This window comes from Cottoperca gobio, chromosome 4, assembly GCF_900634415.1.
Source record: "Cottoperca gobio chromosome 4, fCotGob3.1, whole genome shotgun sequence".
Classification (NCBI taxonomy): Eukaryota; Metazoa; Chordata; class Actinopteri; order Perciformes; family Bovichtidae; genus Cottoperca; species Cottoperca gobio.
In genome coordinates, this window is record NC_041358.1 from 14,630,814 (window position 1) to 14,645,842 (window position 15,029).

Below are 15,029 nucleotides of genomic sequence, written 5' to 3' on the forward strand. Positions count from 1 at the left end.
CTTTGAAAGTAGAAATATTACATGTTCTGGCTAACTGTTGTGATTACACGGAAAAAGTTCTAGCGTTATTAACCGTTTACCATCTGTGACGTCAAAGAGCGCGACACTTGTGAATTAACGCGATATTTCATCCCCCCCCGACAAATCCAACATGGCGCCGTAGGGACGTTGTTATTGTTCCGTCGCTTCTTCAACCTCTCGCAGTACGACGAACTACGCAGATAAACGGCCGAGCGTGTTCGTGCGGTTATGATAGGAACGTCTCGAGATAATGCTAAGATCTACCGGCTTCTTCCGAGGGCTTGACTGCCCATTTTACACGGAATACAGCGAGGGAAAAGGCAGCAGAAATGGGTGTAACAGACCGTACTGTCACTTCAGGCACAGCCAGCAGAGACGGGCGTCCTACGGAGCTCCAGCAGATGTTAAAAAGCAAAGAGACCTCCACTCCGCACATAAAGGTGCTGAATATTATTTTACTAAATCCAGAATTGACTTGAATACTTTAACGTCTTCGCTCGCGGAGTCGGCAGCGAGGACGACGTGTGTGGACTGGACCACAAGTGTTGAAAATATGTCGCTACTAATAATGGTGAAAAGTGGATTTCTGTGCAACTAACCACATTTAATTGCACCTTACAAAATATATCGCCCCCTGTTGCTGTAAACTGATGTAAGAAGTACAAGATAAAGTGTATGAAGCCCACACAAGGAAGTGTCAAGGAAACAAAAGATAAACAATACCATTGGTGGTATGTAACTAAGTTAATTTCCTCAATTGTACTTAGTACAATTGTGAGGTACTTGCACTTTGCTTTGAGTATTTCCATTGTATCTAACTTGATACTTGTGTCTGATGGCTTTAATTACCTTTCTGGTTAGTTTTTCATCCCCTAAATGTCCAGTAAGAAGCCATGTATCTTTAAATTGTTATTTTTCTGATAAACTGAAGGATGAAGTGTACCTTTTGATGGGTTGAGAAAATTCTCCTTAAGCTAAATAAACTATTTAAAAGTAGAACTTTTATTTTTTTGACCCCAACAAACAATACTATCTGATAAAATTAAGCCATAGACCATCCAAGCGTGTTATAGTTGCATATGTTGTCATGTATGTGTTTTAACATCGAATGGCAAAGTTTAATGTTCACCTCAAGTGATGACAACTGTAGGGATACACCGTTCAAAAGTTTTTATCTTCTGGTACTGATTATAACAGTCAGCTACCTCCCTGCATAGAATCGTTTGGATAAATAAGACAATACAGTATTATGCTTCATTGATTACAATTGAGTGAGTTGCCTTATGTCACTGAATGAATGTAATTTAAGCAGAAACACAATTCAATTGACAAAGGAACTGTTGTAATGTGCTTAATAAGGTCAATATCAGGCCAGACCAAATCAGTTCATCCCTAGTTAAAATCTCCCAAACAGCTAGTGAGTGGACCTTTTTATTATTTCATTGGTCAAATGTATTAAGCCTGTTTGTCTTGCATCCTTGCAGAACAAGGTTATGATCCCTTCAACCCAGAAGTGGTGAGGCCCCAGGAGCAGCAGAATGGAAAGCAGGCTGCTTCAGGAGACCTTAGTGGTGCAGCTGGATCTGGTCAACAAGGCCATCGAGGAGGTCCGCAGCGAGGTGGAGAGGGAGAAAAGGAAGCTCTCTCGCATTGGGGATGAACCGTACGAGCCCAGCGGGAGTAAAAAGTTGTCTTCGTCTGTTGCTGTTAAAAGTAAAACACCACCTTCACACATGGCTTATGACCCTGGGAGTTACCAGATGTCATCAGGAGGTTATAATCCTACCCCTGGCTGCAGCAAGTATACCTTGGATTCAGACAACCAGGGGAACAATAGTAACTCCATGGAATATGTTCCTACTTCAGTGAGAAAGCCTCGATCTCGGACACACACACACCAACTCCCCTCTCCTCCCTCCAGTCCAAAGTACTCAAACAGCACATCGTCCTCTAAGTGTAAATACACTGTGGACAATTCAAAACCATCAACAGATATGGAGTATGACCCGATGTCCAATTACTCGGCAGGAATCGCAGCAAAAAGTAGGAGGCAGCGGGGTGCACAAGCTGTAAAGACGGAGCGGGGAAGGACACACAAACTATCAGATATATCAGACGAGGAGTATGTCGTAGCTGTTAAAAAGCCACGGCAGCAGAGTATAGACTCAAAAAAGTACACTTTCTCTGAATCTGATGAGGAGAGCTCTGGAACAGAGTATCGACCCACCTCGCTTAGCAATCTCCAGCAGAGAAAAAGCAACAGCGGGTCACTTTGGGATGCTGTGGGGAAGGAGAGAAAAGAGAGAACAGAAAGTTTGCTAAATGCACTGACACAGAGGAACAAAGAGGACATGGCAGGGGACTCAGACGTCCAGGAAGATATTAAACAAAAGGACAGTTTAGAGAAAAAGAAGGTGACTAGTCGAAGTAGTCACGAGAAAAGTGGCAAATCTGAGAAAGTGAATACATTTGTTAAGGAGTCTAACAAAACAACTAGTAGTAAGAGTAGTAGCAGCAGCAGTAAAGACAAAGGGTCCATAAAGAACTCAAACCAGGACTCTGCAAAGAAGGAGAACAAGAGTCATGGAAAAAGAGACGATATGAAAAACACGGTAAAGATTAAGATATCTGATAAAGTTCAGATGGAAGGCAGAGACGAAAAGAGAAGTGATGGTAAGATCAAAGTTGCGGAAAAAGTAAAAACGGACTCAAGCAAACGAGAAAAAGATACCGAAAATGGTGCAAGGGAAAGCAAGAAACCCAAAATATCAGAGAAGGAAAAGGAACACAGCAAGTATAAGGACCGCCAACACAAAAATGGTAAGCTTGATAGCAGTAAAAAAGAAAAGGATGCAAAGAAAATTAGTAAAAGCAGTTCTATTGGCGGAAACCGTAGTAACAGTAAAGGGACTTCTGCAGTGAACAGTAAAGATGAGGTGAAGCAAAGCATCGGCTCATCAAATGGGAAAAGACTTAAGGAAAAACGGCGAAGTCTGAGTCTTAGCCACGCTGATCTGTTCGGAGATGAGAGCCCAGAGGAGGTCAAAACAATTATGGTGGATGATGATGATGACGACGATGAAGAACCCGAAGAAGTGCTGGTGAGAAAATCTGCTGATGCTTTAAAGAGGGGACGTCTGAACAAGAGAAAAGCGTCAGAGCGGACTCCGTCTTCCTCTGACGATGAGGGTGACTGTGTTATGGAGGGCAGCGGAGCAGGTGTCGATGATGTTGGAATCGACTTCTCTACTTTCCAGGACGATCTGGACTTTGACTCAGATCCCATGGAGGAGTGTTTGCGGATCTTCAATGAATCCAAGGATGTGAAGACGGAAGACAAGGGGAGGCAGGCTAAACAGGTATTTCTTACTCGCTATTCTGTTGCACTTTATTTGGCTTTTTCATTTCACAAAAATATTTTTATTATTCGAGTCATATTTTGCAAATGCCAGTTAAATATGCTATGATGTGCCCTCTCAGCCCTCTAGGGATTCGGAGGAGGAGAGAAGCACAGAGAGCACTTTAACCTCTCTCTTTCCCGGTCAAAAGAAGAGAGTCTCCCATTTTGTTGCCAAAGGAAGTGTAAGTTTGTGACTTTGACTTCACCCTGTCTTTCTCCGTTATACAATGCTGTCACAAGGCTAGTTTAAGTCAGGCAGGAGGGTTGAACGCTTGGACTGTACCAAACATTTTAAAGCTTCATTCATAACGTTGAGATTCAACTTGCTATTATTAATAACTTACAGAAACATTGCGTGCAATAGTCCACCTTCTCTTTCCCTCTCTGTCTGTCTCTTTCTCTCAAACACACGCTCACAGCGCTCTGTCCTCATCTCTGTAAGTGTCTCAGTCCTCAGCACAAAAGTAAAAATGTATTGAAAAAAGGTAAATGTAATTGTTTCCGACATTCATAACATGTTTTTATCTCACAAAATATTCTTTATTTCCATGAAGTCAGGCGTTATTGTTCATGTCAGGGATAGAGTTAGAAGGCATGTCATGCTATGTCATTTGGGTGTTGTGTAAGTATGTCAAAAAGGGTCCCCAAGTCTTGTAGAATTTTTTTCAGGGCCGCCGACTGAGAAGCGTATTGTCCAAGTTATGGCAGAACATTATGTCTCAGAGCCAAAGCGGTTACTTTTTAAATAAAATGTGCTTCTGTTTTTATCAGAGTGACGCACCTTCTCCGACTGTTCGGCCGTACAGAAGACTCTCAGCCCAGGAGGTTTGCTACCAGCGTATGCAGATGGCGCAGCAGCAAGCTGCTCAGCTCTCTGCTTCAGTCAAAGCTGCCTCAAAGAGGTCCAGCCCCGGCTTTTCTGGAGAGAAAAAGAGAATAGCGCACCGTCCCGGTCCACAGACAACATCCTCCAAAACAAGTATGAGTGCCTCCACTTTTCTATATTGTAGCAGGATTTATTTAAATTTTATTTACCACTTCTTTCCACTGATCATTTCTTAATGGAACTATTTCCACGGGTTGAGTAGAAAGTCACATGTGTGTGTCTGACCAGGTCCTGCAGATGTTAAACCAGCTGCCAGTCGAGTGCTATCCCCCAGCCAGACCCATCAGACTGTCAAGCCCCAAACCATCGCTGGCATCTTGCCCAAGACCGTGTCCACTGCCACGCAGAAGAGAGTGGCACACATGCCCACCATGAAGGTATTCACAGGCTGCTAAAGCTGCTGGTTGTTTTTATTTGATCTTTGTTTTGTGTTTTTGCGTCACAGCTGCCTCTCTGAAATGTTATCTTAATCTGTAAGATGTGATTTACTTGTCAATATTATCTTTCTGTTTTGACTTTTTCAGAGCAGTTCAATGAAGCGCCCCATCATCCCTATTGAGTTTGGGGCCAAAGTTCCCAACAACGTCCGCCAGCGCTACCTCAACACTTTCATAGATGAATGTGTCAAATTTTGCCCATCAAAGGACGTTGCCTTCCAGATGGTATGAATAACTGTTAATATTCTGTCCCACCACACCCTAGCTTATAAACCATGTCTAGTTTTGAAAAGGTCTCGGTAAGGAACGCTGCAGGCTCTTATCACACACTGACTTTAATGCAGAGGAGATTTAATTAGGGCTTCAGTTGAACAAGTTGTGGTTTTGACAGTGACAAAGTTTTGACCGTTTCAGGCCCTTGACGAGGAGAAGCTGGTGTATGATCGCAGCAGCAGCAAGAACATCTACCTCAACGTAGCTGTCAACACTCTGACGAAGCTCCGCAGCAAGATCAGCTCTTGTCCATCGCCTGTCACCAGTATGCCACCTCAGACCCTGTGCAGTATAACATACAGTCGTCACTCATATTCAACATGTACATGATGTTTATGTTTAGTTACATCAACAAAAAACCAACACGCTAAACTACGGATTGTATCAAATGTTCAAAATACAGTGCATTGCGATAATTATGATGCACAATAACACATCTGTTTATGCCCTTACATGTGCATATATGAGCGGTTAAAATGGTTTCAAACACTTGAAAAGAACTGTAATGGATGTAACTGGAGCTCATTTACATTGCAGTCGTAACTTTGTGTTTTCTGCGTGTTGTTCTGCAGAGGACCCGGGGTTAGTTGTCACCAGGAGGGTTCTGTCCCACGAGGAACTTCTCGGAGGTCGTCATGCTGCTACAACCAGCTTCACTATCAACAGGATGGGTAAACAGCAGGAAGAGAAACTCATCGGTAAGTTAGATTCTTCTTCTTTGTTAGTCAAGATGACAAGAAGAATCATGTTGTCAGTGTTTTCCTCCACCTCTAGAATATGTAGAGTTTAGAACAAGTTCTTTCATGTCATTATGTTTCCTTCAGTCTTCTGATCCCATCCCTGACAACATAGAAATGCTGATTATATCTCTTGATAAAATCAAAATGAGAAAGAGAAAAATGAGAACAAACTGAAAGAATCTTTGTTGTTTGTGACATGTCGAGACAATTAACAGTGAAACTGTTCAAATAACCACGTGAGAACCTCCAGGGTCTGTTTACAGAAAACTCCCTGCCCCATGACCATGTGGGAGGGAATATGTTTACAAGACTGTACCAGTAAAAACCTAAAACAAACACCTTGTGCCTTTCTCAAGGTAATTCACAAAATTCACAAAATACTCAGTTACAAGACAAAACAATACTTAAAAGCAGGGCACAGAAGAGGTCCACACGGCTCCAAATAAAACGTTTCTTTCTCTTTTTCTCTTTTAAAGGCAACATTTTGATTTACAAGATCTTCCTCAGGCAAGTGTGAAATAAAGAAAAGGGTATTTCTTGTAGAGGCAGTAATAAAAACCAAATCTCGATCACCTGCTGGTCATCAAACGGCAGGTAAAAACAAAACGCCACAAGATGGCGATCACAGTACTCCAGAAAAATATATATAATATATATATATATATATATATATATATATATATATATATATATATATATATATGTATGTGTTGCACATTTATTACTGTATGCTGAAGGACCTCTGTTGGTTGGTTGCGTTGAACCTAACCTATTTTATTAACTGTTTTATACCGCCATTGACCGTTGACTCCTCAATTCTCTTAACCGGCCCCTATCAGTAGCAAAAGGCATTTCCTGCACTCAACTAAGCTAAAAAGGAGCCTTACCCAGTCTGTTGCAGGCCACATTTTGGCAAAAACTGACATCGAAAAGTGTGTTCTGATTTCTAACTGGAGCATCTGCAGATTAATTCCATCCCTCTACAAGAAATGCCTGTTTTCTCCTTTCACACTTGCCTGAGGAAGACATTGTAGTGTGAAGTGTTGCCTTGAATAGAGCCCAGGAGTGTGCCGTTCTCCTTTTGGCGCCTTGCAATTCACATTTTAATATCGCTATAATTGAAAACTAGAGCTGAAACTATTAGTCGATTGGTCAACTGAAAATGAATCCGTAACGTCTTTGATATTCAATTATTATTTTAAACAGATGATTCAAGAGAACAAAATAACAGATTAATGGATAATAGAAATATTTGTTTATTGCAGCCCCATTGAAAACATTTGGGTAAAACAATATAAGTAACTTTAAATGTCAATATCTTTAACAACTAAAAGTAATTTAAAGTATTTATAGATTAAATACTTGCAGCCCTAGATTATTGTAATGTAAACACAACCTTATGTCAGTGTGTAACCGTAGCATGGCGTGCTGCAGGGGAAGAGCAGCAGGGTGATTTGATGGTTTTAGAAAACAGTCCGTAACTCTTACGCCAAATGTTCAATGCCCCCAACATTTATCAGGTCATGTTAAAGGTGTCTTGCAACATATGCATGTCAAAAGTACTTGTTCTGTTTTACAAATGCCACCACCACTTCCTGATCTTCTGTTTGCGTTTCTTCACATTGTCAGTGTAGGTTTGAATACATCATTGTAGAAAGACAACATTACTTGAACGTGTTGCTGTGTCTCACTGTAGGAGCCACACTGTACAGGAAGCTGACTGCGTACCTGATGACGGAGGAGCAGCTTCAGGAGCACGGATACCCGAGAACAAACCCCGAGGCTGCCGGCAAAGCCATCATGTACAACCTCCCAGAGAAAAAGGCCATCACAGACCGTGAGTAACGACATGAGCCCACAGCTCTCACACATAATGACTAGAGATGCGTCTGTCGGAGGCGCCCAGGTGGCATCCTTACTAGATGCCCGAACCACCTCAACTGGCTCCTTTCAACGCAATGTTTTATTATAAACGTACAATTGAATTTCAATTTTCCGTGAAAGAAAAGTTACAAAAAGGTTTGTATATGTTGCACAAGTATCGCTTTTAGAAAGAAAGAAAATTGGAATCTCAATGGGTGCATTCTCTACTAATGACCAATACTAAATTATATTAACACGTGTTCTTGCAACTAAATGTACACTCTGTAATGTGTTTTCAGCATTCAACAAGGTATGCTGTCGATGTGGAGCGGAGTATAAGATCAATGCCAATGGCAACTGTGTACGGAAAGAAGAATGTAGCTTTCACTGGGGACGATTACGCAGACATAAAGGTACGTTTGTTTGTTTATTTAGTGTAAATCGGTAATCAATATTATGAATTCACAATTTGGTCTTTTTTAAATCTTATAGTTCATACTGTCAAATGTTCTATTTCTATTTATCTCTGTCGGTCCGACTCGTTCCTTCCTGTCTTCTCTGTCAGTCTCTGGAGGCTGGGAGACCAACTACAGCTGCTGCGCTGCGACTGTTGGCGCTCCAGGTTGCCAAGTTTGCAAGGTATCGTTCTTTTCAAGCCAACAGCTATAAGTTTACCTCCTTTGCATGTTAAGAAGTCAGATACACTGTATGGGCTGTCATGGCATAGTTGGCTAATGTACTGTAGGTATACAATGGGGCTTTTTTAAAACTACTTTAAAACATGAAATTGAACAATGTAATGTAAGACAAGCTAATAACAACATAACACAATGAAGAAGGAAGCTGAAAAAACAACGTTTAAAGTAACTTAAATTACAGAACTATAGCTTTACAGTAAAGACCAGTTTAGTGAGTCCCATAATGTTTGTTTCTTGTTCATCTCTGCGGCTGTAGCTAGTCGTTAATAAATAATAAAAATAACCTCTTAGTATCCGTCAGTAAGATCAAAAATATGAAAAATCTTGTGATAAGTTTCCACCATTTGTTACAATATCAGAATTCAGTGTTTTGTGTTCCTTTCAATGCTTTTTACTGAAGACAAATGGACATATTACTGAGCCTTCAAGCAATAAAGCATTTCCAGGATATTTATAATAAACTTATACTTGTTTTGAAGTAATTTTCTGCATGTTTTTAAAAAACATCCCCAGACTTAAGACATTTCATATTCCCACAGCAACATGTTCAGGACGGGCGTAAAGAGACATTTGATGGCTACGTCACAACGTTTAGTAAAGCTCTACCACCAGACGGCAATGGAGGAGTGTTTGCTTTGGACTGTGAGATGGTGAGTCAGACGCACTGTGTTTAACCTACTGAAGAGCTGTTACTTGAATGCACCACTGGTGTGAATTTGATTTAAGAATTGATTTATTATAGGACGGTGTAATATGAATGAGACTACGAGAGACATTCAATGCTCGACCTTTTTTTAAAGCATTAGTAAAAATGTATAATGGATCACATTACATTACAGGTCATTTAGCAGACGCTCTTATCCAGAGTGACTTACATTGAACTAAGTACAGGGACAGTCTCCCTGGAGCAACTCAGGGTTAAGTACCTTGCTCAGAGGTACACTGGTGGCCGACTGGTTTTGAACTCCCGACCTTCTAGTGTTTTGTTTGGAAGGCGTACCACCAGACCACTAGGCATCGCCACTTTTCCTCACAACTTTTATTATATTTTGTATTATGCAAACTCACATGAGCTTGTTTTTATCTCTCCTCTGAAACAGTGTTACACAAGGCAGGGCCTGGAGCTGACGAGGGTGACGGTCATCGACTCTGAGATGAAAGTCATCTACGATACATTTGTCAAACCTGAAAGCAAAGTGGTCGATTACAACACGCGGTGAGTTTGTCTCCCGCAACTCGACACTGTGTGCGTCGTGTCTGCTTTTGAATTAAACTGGTGATGAAAGTAATCGTCAGTTGTACTCCCGTCCTAAATGTGTCTTTGAAACAGTCCCAGCTTATATTTATGCATCTAATTCACAGATTTTCAGGTGTAACGGAGGAGGACTTGGAGAACGCCACCATCACTCTGAGAGATGTCCAGGCCGTGCTGCTCAGTATGTTCGGTGCTGAATCCATCCTCATAGGACACAGTCTGGAGAGCGACCTGCTCGCTCTGAAGGTATCGTGGCTCTTTAATAATCTGCATTAAGACCTTTTAATTAAAAGATTCATTCAAAGGTAACTTTTCCCACAATGCTGTTATGTTTTGCCGTTACTGCTTTGGCGAAGTGTTCCACCATCAGTCAGTTTGCACCACACCTTTATTTTTACTTCACTTCACAAAAAAATCATTAATTGTTTTATGTATTTAGTACGAGCGTGATTCATACATAAGCATTAATTAGGAAAATATTTGTAGTGTAAAAATATAAAAGGTGCAACACAGAGGAAGGTTTTTATAGTCCAACTAACATTTACTGTTAGCCCAAAAAACATTTCCCAGAGGAATCGATCATTACGTTACAAACTTACCTAATTGACAAACATGATTGTGCTGCATGGAGTTATCTGTCAACGACGTTACATTTCGAAGATGAAAAGTTTTGCAGGGTTGTTTAAGTACAATCAGGAGGTAACTCTAGAACATTCTTGCTTTAAAGGCTTGCTTTGTTTATTGTCCTTGTTTCCAGGCTGAGACACTTTGTACTTTTGAGTCTGGGCTGAAAAATAACAAAAGAAACTCTTGATCTAACGCTCTCTTTCTGTCTCTCTTGCCTCCAGCTGATCCACAGTACAGTTGTAGACACGGCCATTGTGTTCCCTCACCGCATCGGCTTGCCCTACAAACGTGCCTTGAGGAACCTCATGGCCGACCACCTCAAACGCATCATCCAGGACAACGGTGGGAAAACCACACAGAACCTTTTACAAGCGTGTCATAAACATGTATTAGTATCCATGTGTTTCATATTATTACATTATTAATGCTCACGGGTTAATTTGCATCTGAGCATTAAACAAGTAGAAGTTGTTTTGACTAGTGAAGCTTCGAGGCGAAACTAATGTGTATTGAAATCATTTTATGACATTTCAGGTAATCTCAGCCAATTGAATGTCCCAATACTGTGTAGAAATGTGTTTTTTGTTGTTGTTTTGTGTGGATAAATGTCTTGCAGCAATCATCCCCATCACATGCATCATACATAATTCCCTGTCTCATAAACATGGCCCCTGAGCAGCATAATTACATAATCTCCATCCGTAACTGACTTGTGTCAAAATCCATACAAACAACAAAAGATGAACTGATGGATCAGTCAGCATCAGTAAATATTTCACAAACACAATCATAGCTGCCAAGTTAACATAAACTATATTTTTAAAAGATTACAGTCAAGTTTATTTGTATAGCCCAATGTTTTAATGGGCTCCAGAGGCAGCTGCAGTTCCCTGCTGAGGCCAAGCTCGATTCAGAAGTCGGGAAAAACTCCTCCAAAAACCTTCGAACAAAACAAAACATCTTTAAGAAACCTTAGAGGATATTCATGGAGAGATTCCTTTTATCATTTGAATTTGTAAAGGGGCTGTAGATGGGAAAATGGCAATGGGAAGTTGTAGTAGAAAATACAGCACAGTTGCAAGTCAATAAAAGTATTCTAGTAAATCCTGTATAAATGTGTCCAATAAGATAACTCCACTGCCTGTATGTTATTAGTTTGTCTGCTGATATTAATGCAGAGTAGTCCATTAAAACGTGACTGCACTGCATCCTTCTCACCAGCAGGTGTCCCTCATGTGTCAACAGAGTGTTAAAACTCAGTTAGTTGAAACGCCTCAAAGCTTTAGAAATGTCTTGTTTCTCTGTCACTACTTATGATGAGTGCCTCCCCAGATACTAAGGTCTGTTTAGTGAAAACAGGATCAGAGTCAAGATTCCTAAAGAAGCAGCAGCAGTCAGTTTGACAAACAGCATTGCCATTACTTCCTCATCGATTCCTCTTTCTTATCCTTAAACCTTAGCAGGGCCATAAGTTAGCTATATCCTTAGGGTCTTTCGGTCCACCACTTTGATCCAATCATGAAACATCTTAACAACTACTGGATGGATTACCGTCACATTTTGTACAGACATTCATGGTTCTCAGATGATGTTCCCAATGACTTTGGTGGTCCCATCAGCTGAACTTTGTTTTTAGTTCTAATTATTAGATGTTGGCATGCTAACACGCAAAAGTACAGCTTCAGTACAGCTTCAGTACAGCTTCAGTTAACTGTATTAATCTAATGGAAACTGTTATGTTACTGTTGCCTTTCACATGTTCGACAATGCAGTTTTCAGCTACACAAAATAATCATTCTTTTCATGTGTTTCCAGTGGAGGGCCACGACTCGAGCGAAGACGCGTCTGCCTGCTTGGAGCTGATGATGTGGAAGATCAAGGAGGATGCCAAGGTCAAAAGATGACCTTTGACCCCTCTGCTCCACTTTCCTCAGTTCAACTTCCTGCCTTCACGTTGGTGTCAGGGAGACAGAGAAGTTCAGGAGGCCTGCACACGCTCTCAGAGAGTTAAGGTCACAGTGTCGGGGGGAGGGATGCTTCAGCACAGTTGGAAGTTTGTTGTTGCTGCCCGCTGTGCTGAATAAGAGAACTGCCAGTCCCTTCAAAGCAATAGGAGCCCAAATTAACAGTGTTTATTTGCTTATTGGTATTTCAGTTCTAAATATAGTTAATTAAAATGTATTTCTGTTTATTTTGAGCAGTGTCTCTTTTAAGGCCTCAAACAATTCATGAATAAAACCCTTTCTATAGAAGAACAACTTTAAATGCCGGGGCAGTGTCCGCTGAACAATGATGAATAATATGATATTATGCCAGGCTGTGTCTTCAGCCTAAATTGCACTATAGAAATGCTCTTGTTGTATAGGGCCCAAGTCTATGAGTACCTCATCTGTGTTATAAAAGCATTCACTTCTCATGAATAACACGTTACCTGTTCTTAGTTACACTTAAGTGCATTCATGTCTTAGTCTGTCAAACAATGCTATGTAAATGCTCTTGTTTTTTCACATTGCACCTCGTTTTTCTTGTCATTGATGTTCTGTTTATCAAGTTAATTTTGTCTCAAACTATTCCTATAATACTTGATCATATAAAAGACCCTCAGCAGAAAAGTCTCTGCTTACTACCTATTTGATATAGTCGTTGGAATATATCACTGTATTTTATAGCTCAGACAAAATAATGATACTATATCCACATGTCATGTGCACTGCATGAAACAAAGCCACAGGAATCATTGTGATGGCAGGTATGACTTGGTATTCCTCCATAAAGACAGAAATTAGGTTCAGTATTGTTGAATTCGGCCTGGGTTAATAACTACAGACAATTATAATTTAGTGAGTACCAGCTAACCTGTGCTGTTTTATGTTGAAAAATGACTGAAAAAATACTAGTGTGCTGTAAATACGCTACGTTTTCTTTTGTATTTGTTCATTTTTTGTTGTCTATCTTTTTCTATTAAAAGATAATAGTTAAAAGAAAATGTTGCTTTGTCTTTAAATCTCAACAGTAAGTAGATTTACTCGAGTACTGTACAAGTTTGAGATATTTGTACTTGAGTAGTTCCATTTTATGCTGCTTCATGCTTCCACTCAACTACATTTCAGAAGCAAACGTTTTACAGCATTGCATTTATCTGACAGTTTTAGTTACTGTTATTTGGCTGAGTAAGATTTTACATACAAAGCATGTTCTCACTTTATCAGTTAGAGATTAAATTACCTTCTGCCTTTTATTACTTAAAAGTCATCTTATGAGTTGTTCAAATGTAAAACTAACTAATGTAACTAAACTTAAAGGCTGCTAAACTCAAGAAAGCAAGTTCAACAAACTTAAAATGTTGTAGAAGAACTTACAGCAGCTCATTTTGAAGTTCAGAGAAATGTGAAGTTCCCAGTGTTTTTAGTTACAAACCTTAATTGTAGTTTTTTTATTTATTATTATGAAAAGAAACAACCATAACTTATCTTAACACATATATAAGACAGAAAGGTGCCATGTCCTTTCAATAATGTATGTTTTCTTCAAACAACAAAAAAGACTGAGAGGTTAAACTCTCAAACAATGCATGCTGGGAAGTCCGCTAATATGCTGATCATGTTTCTTGAGTAAATTCACTTGTTTGAACTTGAGCTGTTTTAACTTTTAAATGCACTGTAAGGCGCCTCTAAATAAAATGTATTATTATTATTTATTATTATTATTGAGTTAAAAGACTTCAAATCAGAACTAACATTTATAAGTAACTACGTGATCTAAAATGAACTTGAAATGACTCAAACTGACTTAATAATGATACTTAATGTACATTTTGCTGATGATACTTTTGTTTCAGAACTTTTACTTGTTGTGGAGTATTTTTACAAAGTTTTATTGCTACTTTTTATTCAGTAAAAGAACTGAATACTTCCTCCACCTCTGCTGCACAAATAGTTTTTGACAGTGTGACAGCTTTTTCTCAGTACAGTGCCGGGCCTCTTGCAGTCTATATGTCCCTTTTAACAGCAGGTGCAGTGGCTGTAATTCTCCTTTCTTCAGCAGATGTGTAAATTGTGAAAAAATGGGAGAGAAATGCTAAACTGAGAGGCCCATCTTTTCTTCGGTGTGTTTGCCTGTTAAGCTCCTCCCGTCACATGTCAGTATGTATTTCCCCAGGCCGGGCCACAGACCCCAGGTATTAAAAGAGCCAGTTAGGGATCAATACCTACACAATGTTCCAGTGACAGGGAGGGGGGCTTCCTAGTGTTTATTGAGTGTTGCAGAGATTTTGAACATGTGGAGCAAAGCAGCTTAGAGGGGTCGTCTTCATTATCAAATTCGATCAGTGCCTCTCTTTTTCTCTCCCCCGTGATCACCTTTTAACTAGCGGGGGTTACGAGGGGGAAGCTACAGGCCAGGGCCTCCAAAACTGACCCCATGCTGAGAGATGAAGAGCTGCATTATCTCACCGAGAGCCAGAGCAAATAAACATTTTACAGCCTGCAGACTGAAAGGATTAGTCGATTAACTGATTAGTCGATCTACAGAAAATGAATCAACCACTGTTTTGATCATCGAATAATAGTTAAAATCATTCAATTGAGCAAATATGCCAGAGATTCGCTGGCTACAGCTTCTGTTCTGATTCCAAATGTGAGTATCTGCTGGTTTTGTTAGTCTTCTATAATTATGAATTGAATATGTTTGGGTCTGGGATGTTTTGTTCGGATAAAACGACATTTGAAGACGTCACCTTGGACGCAAATCTGTGATTTTTTTTACTAAACAATTAAATGAGAAAGTAAAGATTGCAAATAATCATTAGATCCATTCAGCACTAATCCCAA

The 15,029-nt window shown here is 40.0% G+C and overlaps 1 protein-coding gene across 1 annotated transcript; it reads left to right on the forward strand.

Annotated features, from left to right (window-relative positions):
- Positions 1-149: 149 nt before the first annotated feature.
- On the forward strand, positions 150-13,186 carry rexo1 (REX1, RNA exonuclease 1 homolog). Its single transcript, XM_029430170.1, is given in 17 exon segments — positions 150-461; positions 1,506-1,587; positions 1,589-3,380; positions 3,502-3,603; positions 4,193-4,400; positions 4,536-4,684; positions 4,832-4,969; positions 5,159-5,282; positions 5,590-5,715; positions 7,454-7,594; positions 7,920-8,033; positions 8,186-8,259; positions 8,858-8,968; positions 9,419-9,534; positions 9,681-9,819; positions 10,422-10,542; positions 12,016-13,186. Coding segments are annotated over 17 exon segments (3,816 nt in total). The 5' UTR covers positions 150-271; the 3' UTR covers positions 12,105-13,186.
- The last annotated feature ends 1,843 nt before the right edge of the window (positions 13,187-15,029 follow it).